We start from the raw sequence: 15,849 nt of genomic DNA, 5'->3' as shown, positions 1-15,849 counted from the left end.
TCCCCAGCTCGGTAACTTCTTCCAACGTGACCGGGACTAAGTTTGTCTAACCTATTAGACCTATTTTCAGGCGCTGCGTCATATCATTACGCCTGCTGCACTCATGGTACAGCCGCACAGTTCCTTGATTATTACGCCGGAATGAGAGTAGTTCCTAGTCATATAGGCTTAGAAAATCGCAACTTTTCATTTTCCGTCGATCTTAGTACACGGTTTAACTACAGAAGAGTCAAGTTTTAAATAGGAAAAATATTGAAACTCTTTGGTCATTTTGAAAGAAATGCTACTGGACTCATCAGAATCAATGATCTGTGCTAAGCTATGCTAAAAGTGGTACCGTCAGACCCGGAGTTCGGCTAAATGGATTCTAAAACGGTAAAACTCAACTGTTTAACTCTGGGGGAGATGTAAAATGAGCATATTTCCGAAAAAGTGGAGTATCCCTTTAATGCTGTAGGCTACAGTAGTTGTGCTAACTGTAAAGCCGTTGGTTCAGTCCAAAATGGCGGCCGCACTACCGAAGCGCCACCTAGTGGCTGTTGTCAAAACTACAACGGAGTTTCGCCTCTTGTTACTTCTATACTCTTACAAAATTACATTAATAAAAATCTCATGAATTTAAAACTCATTTTGAAGCTCGACCCGCTCATATGTGCAAAATGCCGCCACTCCACGTGAAGTGTCACTTTTATTTAAGATTTTGTATTGTTGTTTTTACTTTTTACTAACACTCAACCTCCTTAATAATAATAATAAAAAATACATATAATTAATATATATATATATATATATATATATAGCCTATATATATATATACATGCTAACTGTTGCAGTGCCACTGCCCACAAACATTGATGCTAAATAGTGCTCACTAGTTACGTGAAATAGTAGTGGATTGTCACTTACCGGAAAAATTGGAGCAAAGTCCTCCTACAGTGTCGATTAGTGCAGTTTATAGCAGAGCAACCCATTTTATGTACGATATTTCAATACAAATTGTTCAGAAAGGATACAGAGGTGTTGTGTCAGATCATGGCTGAGACGTAAAATTTCAGGAATTCCACTCGGCACAGCCTATGCTCAGCTGTCAATCAAGCTGTCAATCAAAGTTAACCACGCCCTTATTTGTCATATATTTTATATCTAAATACGATCTAAACTAACGAGTTAGAAAAAAATTCACCCCCCTCACAGTTGTCAGGCACTCGGAACCTATCGAAAAATACAATAAAAGTCCATGGGACCAACCTGTAAAAACATGAATTTATGCTGTGAAAACGGACATTTTAACATGGGGTCTATGGACTTTTGGGACCTGCCCCTAGCGGATTTTCAATGTATTGCAGTTTTTCGCACTTCCGGGTAGGCTTCATTTTTCAGATTAGAATGTTGCCCCTTGGTTAAAACAGTGTAAAATGTGCTGTATTGCTGTAATTATCGACAATAAAGTCCAAAAAAGTTAGTATTACTCATAAGTAAAAACAGTTAAAATTACTTGTTTTTTAAATGTTAAATTATTTCTACTCAATTTTATTTGTTAATGTACCAGATGAATGAGAGAACTGTCCGGCTTGCCTGCACTTTTTTCACTCCTCCTCTCACTGCAGTCGCCTATACTCTCGCATAGAGGCGGCTGCAGTGAGAGGAGTGAAAAAAGTTCCACATTCCAGGCAAGGCACGTCCCAAACAAGCCTAATGTTTTGGTTAAGCAGATAACCTACTTTCAGTTTCTTTCTTAGTGACGTCGGCGTTATTGCAGATGTACGGAACAATTTAATGGATTAAAATCTTTTTATTTTAAAGAAAACCAGTGAAAATGCTTTTTATTTTTCCATCACTGCTTTGGTGTTTACGTGACCTTGGTAAGACATTTAGACCTTTCTGTTTCTCTTCCGACTCTCATGATAAGAGAAAGTAAAGTAGCCTTGGAGTTTTGTTGTTGTTTCTGGTGTGCCTGCGCTGCGTTTATACCTGGCGGACATGCGATAATCGTGATCTTATCAATCAAGACAATCCACGGTGTTTATACTTGTTTACAAACCAATATTTAAATTAGTTAGGCATTTATCACGCGTTCGAAAGGAGGAAGCTTCAAATAGCCTAGTAGTGAAAAACACTGGCAGTTCCCATATCCCCAAGGGACTGTGATGACTTATGTACAATCGAAGCCACTTGATGGAAGAAACGAAGCTTTTCAAAGCTCCGAAACAATTGCTTCACAAAATGATTCACTGTTTTTAAGTGTTCGAAACGCGACACACTGGTGACCTCTGCCGGACAATACAGTGTAACTGCACCAAAAACTAAACATGCCAAACATGCATAAAAACACCTTTTACAAACCCATTGCAAATATTTTATTGAAAGTAAAATCTATCAAATGTAATTAACTAATCATCTAATAAGATTAAATATCTAGTGTCTGTATAATATGTGTTCTTTTAGCAATTGTCAGGGCTTGTTTTGATTGTTCCATGGATGGCTCAGCTTGTACTATTTCAAAACGAAAGTGCGTCACGAAGCTCAGTGCAATAGTCCATCACCTCGTATCCGGCGGTATAATGACAGAACGTACACAGCTAGATAATCTAATCATATTCTTTTGACTATTCCCAAAAAACGTTTATGGTTGTTGGAAAAATACAGATTCTGGGAAATATAAAACTAAATATCTTACGCAGCTTCTGCAAGATAAATGAACCGCAACTAAATTAGAGTAATGAGCCACTACTGGATAGTTAGCACTAAAAAAAAAGAAAAATGGTTTTATATAAAACTAAATATCTAAGAAAATTTCAGATGGCACTTAGAGGCTTTTGCATCTGAACTCTTCATATATATAGCCTATTCACTTTCCAAATACAGCTATTCAAGTCATCTGGTGGCCTTTTTTTTTTTTTTTTAAATAACTGTTCATTTCTTTTCCAGGTGTGTCTGGTGTTGGTACAGAGAGATTGTCGGAGATGGAGGGAGAATCAGTCACTCTAAACACTGATATTGAAACAAAACAACAAGAAGATATTAGGTGGTATTTCACATTGGTGAATGACATTGTCATCGCCGAAATCACTGGAGATCAGAGTCAGATCTGTACAGATGTTCAGTGTAAAGAGAGATTCAGAGACAGACTGAAGCTGGATCATCAGACTGGATCTCTGACCATCAAAGGCACCAGAACCACAGACTCTGGAGTTTATAAACTAAAGCTCAACAGCGGCAGAAGCAGTACAAAGATCTTCATTGTTACTGTTCATAGTGAGTATGTTTAAAAGCAAGTACATCACGTCACATCTTTAATGTTAGTGATGTTTTTGAACACATTCAGAGGTGTTTTCCTCTTTACCTGCATTCTAATTCACATTCAGTACATAGATCATTCAAAAAATGTGGCTGCGTATTTGTTGTTTGGCAGCTATTCCTGAAGAACTAAGTTCCTTGGCAAAGAAATTGTTATTTGTTATTGCTATAAATTCATCATTTATTACATTTGTTTTGCTGTGTGCTTGTTTTAAACCACTGCCTAACAGGCTTTGTGCTTTAAAACAAATCAGCTTTAAATCATACTGAACTAATTTAGTCTCAGCAGTTAGTTTTGGTTCATAGAAAGTTTCAATTGTGTAAATCAAAGATATTAGTAAAATCGATTATCAGTAATAATGACTTTTTAGTGGTTACAGATTCAGGTCTGTTTATCTATTGAAGCGATAGGCTTGTTTGAGATGAGCATATTCTGCGCAGAAATGATCACCCATAAACAGCTACACAACTTTCAAGATGAAGCACTCTGCATTTTCACAGTACTTTCCTGTTGTTTAATATTGTTTGGCTTATATTTATCCGTTCATTTCTTCTCCAGGTTTTTTCAGCGTTGATACAAATGAAGAGTCAGCTTTTGTGATGGAGGGAGATTCAGTCATTCTTCACACTGATGCTGAATCAAACCAACAAGAAAAGATTAGATGGTATTTTAATGGCATTCGCATCGCTCAAATCAGTGGAGATCTCAGTAAGATCTGTACAGGTGTTCAGTGTAATGAAGGCACTGAGAGATTCAGAGACAGACTGAAGCTGGATCATCAGACTGGATCTCTGACCATCACAAACACCACAAACACAGACACTGGAGTTTATCAACTACGGATTATCACCAGCAGCAACATCAGAACAAAGAGCTTCATTCTTGCTGTTTATGGTGAGTCATTATGATTAAGAGCAAGTTGTGTACAGTTAAGCTTAGTGATATTTTTTTCTCTGACATTTAGAGGCATTTTATCTCTATACCTGCGTATTAATCCACATACAGATGATTTCTTCACAAACACATTTCCTGTGGAATTTGTAGATTTAAATATACAGTATTGTATAATTTAACACTTTTTGTTGTATCAGTTAGTTTTGTTCTGATGAAGATGAAAAGTGTGCTTATTAGCTCAACATGTGGATAAATGTTGCTTTTTTGACTAAAATTAACAAAAAGTCCACAGTTTTCTCATATGTAGTGTTTCCCCTTAAAAAAGGTGATTTGTGTTTGGTTTGTGTTTCAGATTTTCCTGTTGTTGAAGTAGATGAGATAAAGAGAAAGTCAGTGAAGGAGGGAGAATCTGTTACTTTAGATACTCGTGTAATAAAAAGCCCAAATGATTTGATGACGTGGTATTTTAATGACACTCTCATCGCTGAAATCAGTGGAGATCCCAATAAATCCTGTACAGATCAACAGTGTAATGAGAGATTCAGAGACAGACTGAAGCTGGATCATCAGACTGGATCTCTGATCATCACAAACACCACAAACACAGACTCTGGAGAATATACACTACAGATCAACAGCAGCAGAATCAGCATCAGAAGGAGCTTAAGTGTTTCTGTCAGCAATAAGAGTTTCAGTGTTAATGTCACTGGTGAGTATAATGTTGTCATTCAGTGCATTTTCCTTTGGCGTTTTAGGAAACCGACTGAAATATATACTGTAAATCAACCCTGTACATGTTCACTGGTGGCTGTTAGAAGATTTTACTCAATATTAAAATATAACTGAGACCATTTTTATTATCTTCTCGTTACATTGAGTTTTGTTTACATTATGAATTTTGCAATTGTTAAGTATTGTTAATAAGAAAAATGCCCAATATTCATCAGTTTTCCTGTAAAACGCGACAAAAAGAAATTCACCAGATGGCGCCATTTAATTACCATCACACTGATGACCAAATTATACGGGTATAAATATCAGTCAAAAGTTTATTGTTAAAGTTGATTTTTAGTCAAGCTCTGGTAATAATGACTGTGTGTCTTTATCTGTTCCAGATTCAGGTGTGTCTTCAGGTGCTAAAGGAGGAATATATGCTGTTTTTTTTGTTGTTCTGCTGGTCGTGGCTGCAGCTGCTGCTGTGATTTACTATCGCCTCAGGAAATCTACACAAGCAGGACATAAGGGCAAGTATTTTATACAGCTGATTTGACAGGATGGAGATATGAGATTTTATTGAGCAAATTAACTAAAGTAATCTGAGTTAATCTTGTTTGTTGTTACTGTTGTTTATACAGGCGTCACAAGGCAGAACAATCCTGATAAGGTAAGATGTGCACTGAATCTGTCTGCAAAAAAAAACAGATTTTACAACAGATTCTGATTTGTGAGAACTGCAATTCTCACTAGTGCAAGACTACGTTCACACTGTCAGTTCAAATCCGATTATTTTTCGATTGGAAACTGTCATGGAAATTCTTAATACGAATACAACCTACTTAATCTGACTTCTTCACCACGGACAATTTAAACAACTTGCAGTTGTTAAGGAAACTTTCTGCCACTGCCTCAGAAGACACAGTAGTACAGCGGAATGGATACACTTTGTCATGTAAATAAGACAATGTCTCTATTGCAAACCACAGTGTGAACGTTGCCCATGTAGCTCAAAACGGATTCGCAAAAATCATATTTCCATATTTTTTGCCTTTTACACTTGATAAATATGATTGGATTTCAATCGGTTGTGCACAGAAATCTGATTTGGACTGACAGTCTGAACGAGGCTTTAAGGGATAGTTAACCCAAATATGAAAATTACTCGCCCTCAAGTTGTTCCAAACCTGTGTGAATTTCTTCTTTTGAACAAAAGAATATCTTAAAGAATGTTGGTAACCACACAATTGACTGTAGCCATTGACTTCCACTGTATTTTTTTCCTACTATGGAAGTCAGTGGAATACTGTCTGGTTACCAACGCTCTTCAAATATCTTTTGTGTTCAACAGAAGAAAGAAACTCATACAGGTTTGGAACAACTTGAGGGTGAGTAAATGATGACAGAATTTTTATATTTGGGTAAACTATCAGCAAAGTGTTCAGCATGCGTTTCTGCATTCAGAAATCATTGCATAGAAACACCAATAATTTAGTTTTACTTTAGAATAAAGAGCATTCAGCAAACCTCTGAAGAAAAAAAAAAACTTTTGTTTTAACCTTCTGTAAATGTGTGTTTTCTTACAGAGGAATGGTGTGGAAGTCTCAATTCCCTTATCAGAAAAGTTTTCCACTGATCCCTGCTGATCTCGGGACATCAATAGGATTTCCAGTTTGTAATAATGGAGTGGATTATTAGAGCTACTAAAGGAATCCCAACCGGAACAGTGCAGGATTATCTCTATTTATCTCTATAACTCTATTTACCAGTAGCAGCAGCATTTGTTCTACAAGATATACTAGCGCACTGATCTATTTTGGTCAGATTCATAATCATGAAAGGTGCTATAAGCGATCTCGGTTGGCGTAACCCTTTTGTTGATGTTTGAATTATTATCAAACAAAACGGAGGCTAGCTAGACCCAGAGCCATATAGAGAGATCCACTCCAGCTACCACTGGAAGTGATCGAAAGTGGACAAGCTCAACAGTTTTTAGACCCCGTTTACACCTGTATTTAGCGTTGTCCACTTGTGATCCGATTGAACAACATCTTAATGTGTAAACGGGGCTTAAAGTGGTGTTTTCAACAGGAATCCTTGAGAAATTAGGTTAGGGTTTCCTGTCCTGTTTTGGGTTTTGTTTGTTTGTTTGGGACGTCAAAGCTTTGTGGTTGTGCTTGAAGGTTCAAATCCAGCAAGGGCTGCTGCATAAGCTTTTCACATTTTATAAATGTGTGTTTATTGATAAAATATTAATATTACTTTAAAACTTTTTTTCAGATGTTCACTTTACTAAATGCCTTCACTGTTGAAATGTGCAAAAATTAATGAGCCATTTCGCATTTCTTTATACAGATGTGAAATAAATAATTGTGTGCATTAAGCAATCAGTAAATAATTAGGAGTAAATCATTTTTATATGTGCAATATAATATTTCGTATTGACGATGATGTCATTTCCGGCAGCGATGGTTTGTTTTTCTTGTGATGCAATATTGGAGCGGAACAATTTTTTGCTGGTGTAACATTTTTCAGTTAATTTTGTTATTAAACTTTACTAAAAAGAAGTTGCTGGACTACGGTGTGTTATTCGAGTTAAAATCACGCTCATCTAAAGATGAAGAAGCAACAAAGATGAAAATCTAGACTGATTGCTATCAGAGTTCTTCTTTGTATTTTGTTTTAACATGCATGTTTCAAATTGTAATATTCTGCCTTTAAGCATTTGAGATGTTGATCAGTTTTGTTACTGCCAAGTTCTAAGGCGTTCAAAGTAAAGATTCACAACTTCACTTTATTTGTCCATTATAGATTTTAGTTTGTTTTGTCCATCGCTATTTCTTTCAGTTCTGTTCATGAAGCATGTTCGGCTGTGTTGTATTTGTTCAAAGTGCTTGTTATATCATGTAATTGTAGTGTCTAAAAAATTATCACTGTGATGGATTAATCACAAGCACCTGCATATTCTGCATTATCAGTCCAGTCTCTGCCACCACATTCCAGGAAAATGAACAGGAAATAATGGAATAAAAAAGTATGTTTGAACCCAGTTTTGAACATAATTTGTTTGTTTTATTTTATTTTAAATTTTTTGGGGTTTTGTTCTGTTCCTGTTTCCCCATGTTCCCTGCCATTGTTAGCTATCTTAGTTGCTGATTTGAGTGTCACACCTGTTCGCCGTTTCATTGATTACTAAATGTGTATTTAAGGCTACGTCTACATCAATCTGGCTCCAGGCATGGGTATGGGACTCCAGTGGGCTCCCTATGCTGGGTTTTTCATACACTTTCTGGGATTTGTCGTGTCAAGCGGAGTGTGTAATATCACTGGGTTCTGACTGTCTTCTTTGTTGGACCGCGCCGTTCGTGTCTGGCCTGGGGAAGAGACGGAATTCACTTCACCGAGAGAGTGAAACCAGCAAGCAAGGTAAAAAAACATTCTGTGTGTGTTGACAGGATTGTGCCCAGTTTAACCTATGTTATAACGTTAGCCTACTCGTCAACATGGCGGTAACGAACTTTACCACGGTAAACTGCGCTAACGTTTCATTTTACAGACTTTATTAGATTATTGAATTGTCGAGTTAAAATATGCCATCGAGCAACGCTTAGTTTTTACATTAACAATACATTAACTAATGTGAAATTCTGTTTTGGTTGTAGATAATGTTGGCCTACTGATGAGAACCTTTATAGTTGTAGCATTAGTTTGCAAACTATAACATATTATATATTTTTTTAATGAAATTTAATATTTACTTCCATTTTTATGTGTTTAAAGGCAACTGCAACAAAGCGCCAATTCACGCCAGTGACTTCTAGCAAGATTCCGGAGGTAGGCCGGAGTTTGCTGAAATGATTAGCAATATGTGAAAAGTGCTTTGGAGCCACTGGTGCAGACTAGGTACAATATCTTATAAAATCTCTATAAAATTGGCTAACTTTATATCAAATAAGTGACCTGCATCATGTCTAACTTTATATTTATTACACAGCAAATGAACCAATCAGAAGATGGACCATTTTCTTTGTTCAGTCTCACCAGATTAAATGTATCCAGGTAAGCACTGCAGTAAAACTCTCACTAATTCATTCATACCAAATCTAGAATTCTAAACAACTTAAGTTTATATTTTTGCATTACTTTGATATTTTATTAGGCAGAAGATTCTCTACCATTGCAGTCCCACCTGACCAGGAAGGTCCTAATATCAGCCAGGGCTGGACTGGCCATCGGCATACCGGGCACTTTCCCGGTGGGCCGACGTGCTTTTTGGGTCGATACATCTCATACTCATACATAATTTTTATTATTATTATTATTTCTTTTTTTTTTAACAGCCCATAAAATGTGTACATCGGCGGCCCATTCGTTTTGTTTTGTTTTGCTTAATTGGCGGCACTGGGTTTGTGCCGGTGTACTGCATTGGTCAAAAAAAGTCAGTGTTAGTTTTTTTTTTCTGACAGACCAGCCCATGAAACACAGAGATCAGCGGCCCATTGGTTCTTTTCTTGATTGACACTGGGCTGGCCCAAATCACAACTTTAAACGAGTGAGCGAGCGTGCAGCAGTGTCGGATAGACTCTTACCCCTCATTTACACTGCACACGTGTGCGGTGCATTACGTCTGCGACAAGGTTTTATTCCGTCCTCCACGCGGTGCCAACTCACACCAGTTGCATTTCAGAAGCGGAGCGACTGGATGCGCGAGACCACGTGATTTGCCTGTCCGACGTGTTTTTTCTTGATTTTGGTGGTTTCTACCTTACAGTCTATGCTTTCTACCAAGGATATATTGGTGTGCAATACAATTGGGAGTTTGCACATGGTGTTTATTTTGAAATTGACAGTGTTTTTTTACTTTTATTTTGTATTTCCGGTGCGACTTGGACGCGCGTCCGTCAAAAATAGACTAGGCGCCTATATTTAGCGAAGCGGCGCGGAGAGCCGTTTCTGGGAAGCTTCTGAAACGCGCCGCGTCGCGGCCGGTGTAAACACAAGCATTGACTAGAATGGGCGCGATCAGCTCCGGTAGCCGTGTCGCAGCCGTAATGCGCCGCAGACGTGTTCAGTGTAAATGAGGGGTTACGGCCCATTCACACCGGACGCCGAAGCGACGCCGAAGCGGCGCGGAACGGAGGCCGCTTCCTTTCGGCGCCCATGTTAACCTATGGTGTCGTTCACACCAGACGCGGAGCGCCGCGGCACGCGGCGGCCGACCCGCGCCGTGAAGCGCCAGTTTCGGCGTCTGGTCTATTTTTTGCGCGAGCCGCGAGTGATTCGCGTCCATTCCGGCAGGAAGTCACACCAAGAAACACGAGACATCCGGTCAATTGTCAAAATATAAGCAATTTTCAAATTAAAATACCGCGAGTATTAACAAAAAGTATTAATACAAGAAGTGTACAAACTTCTTGGTTACAGAAACATGGTGTATTCATTTTATGAGGTTATTTACTTACCCATGATGTAAAAAAATAGCTCTGAATAAACAACAACTGAGCAGAAGCGCTTGTCGACCGCTGCGGAGAATACGCGTCTAGTGTGAACAGGCAGGCGCCGGACCGCGCGCGTGATTTTCCGTTCCGCGACGCTTCCGCATCCGGTGTGAACCATGCGTTATATAGCAGGCTTCATTCAGTGATTGAAACAAATATTATTAACATTAATTGAAGTTTTACAGTAGAACCGACATTGAACGCTCCGAGCGAGCTGTGCTGTGGTAAACATGGAACTTTTCCTTGACATGAAACGGTAAATAATCAAACCAGTGGAAGCCTGCAGTGCATGAAACTGCTGTATCTAACCTACCTTATTCATGCAATATCTATTCAGTCAGTACAGTAGCCCACACTATAGTAATGTTTCTGTTTAACGTTAACGCTTCTTCCTGTTACCTGTCCCTGATACCCCAGGCAGCGCGCCCACACGCAAAGCAGACAGACGCGCCTCTGCTACCGCGGGCGTTTTTCCACATTCGAATATTTATTTTCACCTTTGAAATTCTGTTTAAAACTATTCGAATCGTTGACAGCCCTAATACTCATGGGAGTTGTAGTGTCACACTTATTTCAGATGCCTTTTGAAAAGACTACAATTATTCAACCCGCCAAAGTGGCTAGTTGGAGTACCCGCCACGAGCAAAATCCACCCGCATTTGGCGGGTTGGCGGGTGTTAATGTCAAGCCCTGCTAGGAATGTATATTACTAAAAATCTTTTGTCAAGACAATATTTAAACTTTTCATATAGGATCATTAAATCTAGAAATATTCTTAATATCTACAGCGGGACCTATCATTATATGGCAGAGTCCTCCTATCAAAGGCAGAAGGTCTTTCTCTTTTTGTATATCCATCTTTATCTTTTTTTGTGGAGAAATAAATTGCTAAAGAAGTTAATAAAAAATTTTTAGATTTCATTTGGAAAAAGAAACCTCATAAACTAAAAACCTCTCTCTAACGATAGAGCAGATGGAGGCATTGAGTTTTTAGAATTTTCTTATATGATAAATATCTTTAAGATAAATTGGCTTAAAAATGTCTTGCCAATCCAAATTTCAATTTGGTATTTTATCCCCAACCAAATATTTAATCAAATCGGTAGTCTCTCCCCTTTATTCTAAAATGTAATTATTTACCGTCTAAGCTAGGCTACCTATCACCTTGTCCAGATTTCATCAACAAAGTCTCCTTGCTTTAAAAAGCCGTGTTACGTTCACAGTTTTTCAAAACATTATTATGGAATAAAATACCACTGTCAGGAATAAATCTTTATTTTCCCCCAGGTGGTTCCAAAATGATATTAACTGTATCCTCAACTTATTTGATGATTCGGATAACCTTTTTACTTATGAGAATTTTATGACTTACCACAATTTCCCGATTCATCCAAAAGAGTTTAATACAGTGGTCAAAACAATCTCTCCTGGGTTAATTCATCTGCTTAAAAGCCACTCCATATTTAATCCAAGAAGAACAGTCACAATACAGTCTACTTTACTCTTAGATGGAATTGATCTTTTGGACAAGAAATGTACAAATAGACATATACGCCAAATCTTTCAATTTATGAAAAAGAAATTCTCCAAGAGGAAAATTAGAGATCTTTGGTAGAAGATATAATTTGGAAAAGGGCCTGGCTTTTACCTGGTAAATACTGTTTGTCCAGTAAGGCTAAGGAAATACATTTTTAAATTGTACATAAAATATATCCTGTCAACTCTAATATTTCTAAATATTTGGATATTGACAGCTCATGTGCCTTTTGTGAACAAGCAGAAGATACATTTGAACATTTGTTTTATGATTGCCCGATATCCCAAAAATGTTGGTCTGACCTAGGTTCTTACATAGGCCTATCTGCTAGTGTGACTCTTTCTTTCAGTTTAAAAGACATTATTTTGTATTATAATGACAATAAAAATAAACCCCTAGAGTACGTTGTTAATTTCTTTATTCTATATGGAAAATTCTTCATTCATAAACAAAAATTTGCAAATAACATTCTGTCTTATCCTTATTTTGACTCTGAACTAAACTCACTTCTTCATTCTCTTCGTTATATAAATAATAAAAAATCCCTACGATTTATACAATATTATGAAGAAATATGTAAAGTTAATACATGCACTTAAAAGCTTTCCTTGTATGTGTTTTCTTATCATTTCTATCTGCCATGTCATCCTTGTATTATATATATATATATATATATATATATATATATATATATATATATATATACATATACATATATACAGTGGGGCAAAAAAAGTATTTAGTCAGCCACCAATTGTGTAACATGTGCAAGTTCTCCCACTTAAAAAGATGAGAGAGGCAAATAATTTTAGGTACACTTCAACTGTGAGAGACAAAATGAGAAAAAAAAATCCAGAAAATCACATTTTAGGATTTTTAATGAATTAATTGGTAAATTCCTCGATAAAATAAGTATTTGGTCACCTACAAACAAGCAAGATTTCTGCCTAGCTCCCACAGACCTGTAACTACTTCTTTAAGAGGCTTCTCTGTCCTCCACTTGTTACCTGTATTAATGGCACCTGTTTGAACTCGTCATCAGTATAAAAGACACCTGTCCACAACCTCAAACAGTCACACTCCAAACTCCACTATGGCCAAGACCAAAGAGCTGTCAAAGGACACCAGAAACAAAATGGTAGACCTGCACCAGGCTGGGAAGACTGAATCTGCAATAGGTAAGCAGCTTGGTGTGAAGAAATCAACTGTGGGAGCAATTATTAGAAAATGGAAGACATACAAGACCACTGATAATCTCCCTTGATCTGGGGCTCCATGCAAGATCTCACCCCGTGGGGTCAAAATGATCACAAGAACGGTGAGCAAAAATCCCAGAACCACACGGGGGGACTTAGTGAATGACCTGCAGAGAGCTGGGACCAAAGTAACGAAGGCTACCATCAGTAACACACTACATCGCCAGGTATTCAAATCCTGCAGTGCCAGACGTGTTCCCCTGCTTAAGCCAGTACATGTCCAGGCCCGTCTAAAGTTTGCTAGAGAGCATTTGGATGATCCAGAAGAGGATTGGGAGAATGTCATATGGTCAGATGAAACCAAAATAGAACTTTTTGGTAAAAACTCAACTCGTCGTGTTTGGAGGAGAAAGAGCACCATACCTACTGTGAAGCATGGGGGTGGAAACATCATGCTTTGGGTCTGTTTTTTTGCAAAGGGACCAGGACGACTGATCCGTGTAAAGGAAAGAGTGAATGGGGCCATGTATCGTGAGATTTTGAGTGAAAACCTCCTTCCATCAGCAAGGGCATTGAAGATGAAACGTGGCTGGGTCTTTCAGCAAGACAATGATCCCAAACACACCGCCCGGGCAACGAAGGAGTGGCTTCGTAAGAAGCATTTCAAGGTCCTGGAGTGGCCTAGCCAAACCCCATAGAAAATCTGTTGCCCAGCGACAGCCCCAAAACATCACTGCTCTAGAGGAGATCTGCATGGAGGAATGGGCCAAAATACCAGCAACAGAGTGTGAAAACCTTGTGAAGACTTACAGAAAACATTTGATCTCTGTCATTGCCAACAAAGGGTATATAACAAAGTATTGAGATGAACTTTTGTTATTGACCAAATACTTATTTTCCACCATAATTTGCAAATAAATTCTTTAAAAATCAGACAATGTGATTTTTCTGGAATTTTTTTTTTTTTATTTTTTTTTCTCATTTTGTCTCTCATAGTTGAAGTCTACCTAAGATGAAAATTACAGGCCTCTCTCATCTTTTTAATTGGGAGAACTTGCACAATTGGTGGCTGACTAAATACTTTTTTCCCCACTGTGTGTGTGTGTATATATATATATATATATATATATATATATATATATATATATATATATATAATTATTTTTTTTTTTTTAAGTGTCTTGTTTTTATGTATGTGTATGTAATTCATTGATGATGTTATTTTTTGTACTTGAGCAATAACAAAATAAATAAAATAAAAACTTGACGCAGTTTGAGACAAGCTCCTTTTATGCTTTCTTTTACTGTCGGCTCCGAACCAATGATTAGTTCAAAAGATTCGTAAAGGTTTCGAAGCTTCATGAAGCAGTGTTTCGAAATCCCTTTTTACTGTTGCTGTTGAGGAGGATGGAGATAATTACGCTAAATAAATTGAATTGTGATCTGTTCTTCGCAGTCGTATTGATAATTTTATTTTTTTATTATTATCCAAACAAATACCAGTTATGGGTGACATTGGGGGTATCTAAACAAAGGAACATCTTACAGACGTACAAGAGACGTAATAAAATAAAAGCATTGATGTCAATAATAATAATGATGATGATAATAGTAAGAAATAATAACTGAAGGATGAGGAAGATATGAAAATATAGTCTTATATAATACAATAATAAGAATAGTAATAGTAGTGGCAATAATAATAACAACAATAATAAACTTTTCATCAGGAATGAGGGGGAGGTTGGAGGATAAGGAAGAGGACAAATAATAATACATTTAGTAATAATAATAATAATAATAATAAGGCTATTAATATATGGTATTAAAAGGCTGCCTCTGATCCCTCCATGGCCAAGGCACAAGTTAGACCCCCACCCACGTCACACTCCAATGGGCCACCAAGAAGAGGTGCTGCGGGGCCCAGGGCCCAAGGCCACACTCCCTTCCCCGAGAACACTCCCCACCTCTGGCTGCCACACACATGCCATGCTTACCCTGTTTGTTTAAGGTAATCCTTCGAAACGAGTTTGCAGCAGAAACAACAACCAGAGCAAAATGTCATCACTTCATCTTAGGGTCATTGATTCTACAGAATTGGTTCAAATGCAGTTTGTATATATGCAAATTGTGTATTATCCAAGGTACACTTCTAGTAATTGTGCACTTAATTCTCATATTGCATTTTCAGAATTATTTTTAAATATGTTTCCTCTCCCCAAATTTTGGCTTACATACACATATACATTATATATTTTTTTTATTAAAAATGTATACACAGGTAAATCAACAATTACAATTTGAACACATTTGAAAGTGTAATTTATGAGATTTGTTGTATTTGATATATTTATTTTAGGGTTATGGTCAAATGTTGAATCCTGAAATATTGAAGTTTGAAGTTAAGCACATGAAATCCCCCTGAATGCAGAGAGACACAATGATCACTCGACAAACAATTCAGTATTAGCTTAGTTCACTTACTTCTGATGAACTCATGATTGCAGCTAATATGAGTAAATTATCATGTGTTTTTAAATTGCACTTGTCACATGAACATATAAAGATGGCAAAGTCAAGACAGGCGTGGCTTTAGTTGGAATTTGGCCTATTAGTATTTTAATTCCATTCACATTTATTTGTATACCACTTTTAATTATACACATTTAATTGTGTTCTGTTATAAAAGGAGACCATGTCAAAGTTATGTCC

General features: G+C 37.3%; 1 protein-coding gene across 2 annotated transcripts; it reads left to right on the top strand.

Annotated features, from left to right (window-relative positions):
- LOC311085749 (uncharacterized protein) lies at nt 1-7,956 on the top strand. Of its 2 annotated transcripts, none has more exons than XM_084118356.1 (7): nt 1-375; nt 2,929-3,255; nt 3,857-4,192; nt 4,545-4,901; nt 5,308-5,436; nt 5,548-5,576; nt 6,493-7,956. In XM_084118356.1, exons 2-7 carry the CDS (start codon nt 2,964-2,966, stop codon nt 6,550-6,552), a joined length of 1,203 nt encoding a protein of 400 aa, XP_083974482.1. In that variant the 5' UTR covers nt 1-375; nt 2,929-2,963; the 3' UTR covers nt 6,553-7,956. The 2 variants fall into 2 exon arrangements, with proteins under 2 accessions (XP_083974482.1, XP_083974481.1); XM_084118355.1 differs by lacking the exon at nt 1-375 and adding an exon at nt 1,622-1,862.
- Nucleotides 7,957-15,849: the final 7,893 nt, after the last annotated feature.

The sequence above is a fragment of the Abramis brama genome (assembly GCF_963993115.1).
Source record: "Abramis brama genome assembly, chromosome: 6".
Taxonomy (NCBI): domain Eukaryota; kingdom Metazoa; phylum Chordata; class Actinopteri; order Cypriniformes; family Leuciscidae; genus Abramis; species Abramis brama.
Note: the sequence above shows the minus strand (reverse complement) of the source record. Positions and strands in the feature narration are given on the sequence as shown.

What these genes read in the sequence shown, in the direction of transcription:
- LOC311085749 (XM_084118355.1), top strand. Translation starts at nt 1,817, where the DNA reads ATGCTTTTTATTTTTCCATCACTGCTTTGGTGTTTACGTGACCTTG. An exon ending in TTGGTGTTTACGTGACCTTG is followed by an intron (nt 1,863 to 2,928) that starts GTAAGACATTTA and finishes TTTCTTTTCCAG; the next exon opens with GTGTGTCTGGTGTTGGTACA. An exon ending in TACACAAGCAGGACATAAGG is followed by an intron (nt 5,437 to 5,547) that starts GCAAGTATTTTA and finishes TTGTTTATACAG; the next exon opens with GCGTCACAAGGCAGAACAAT.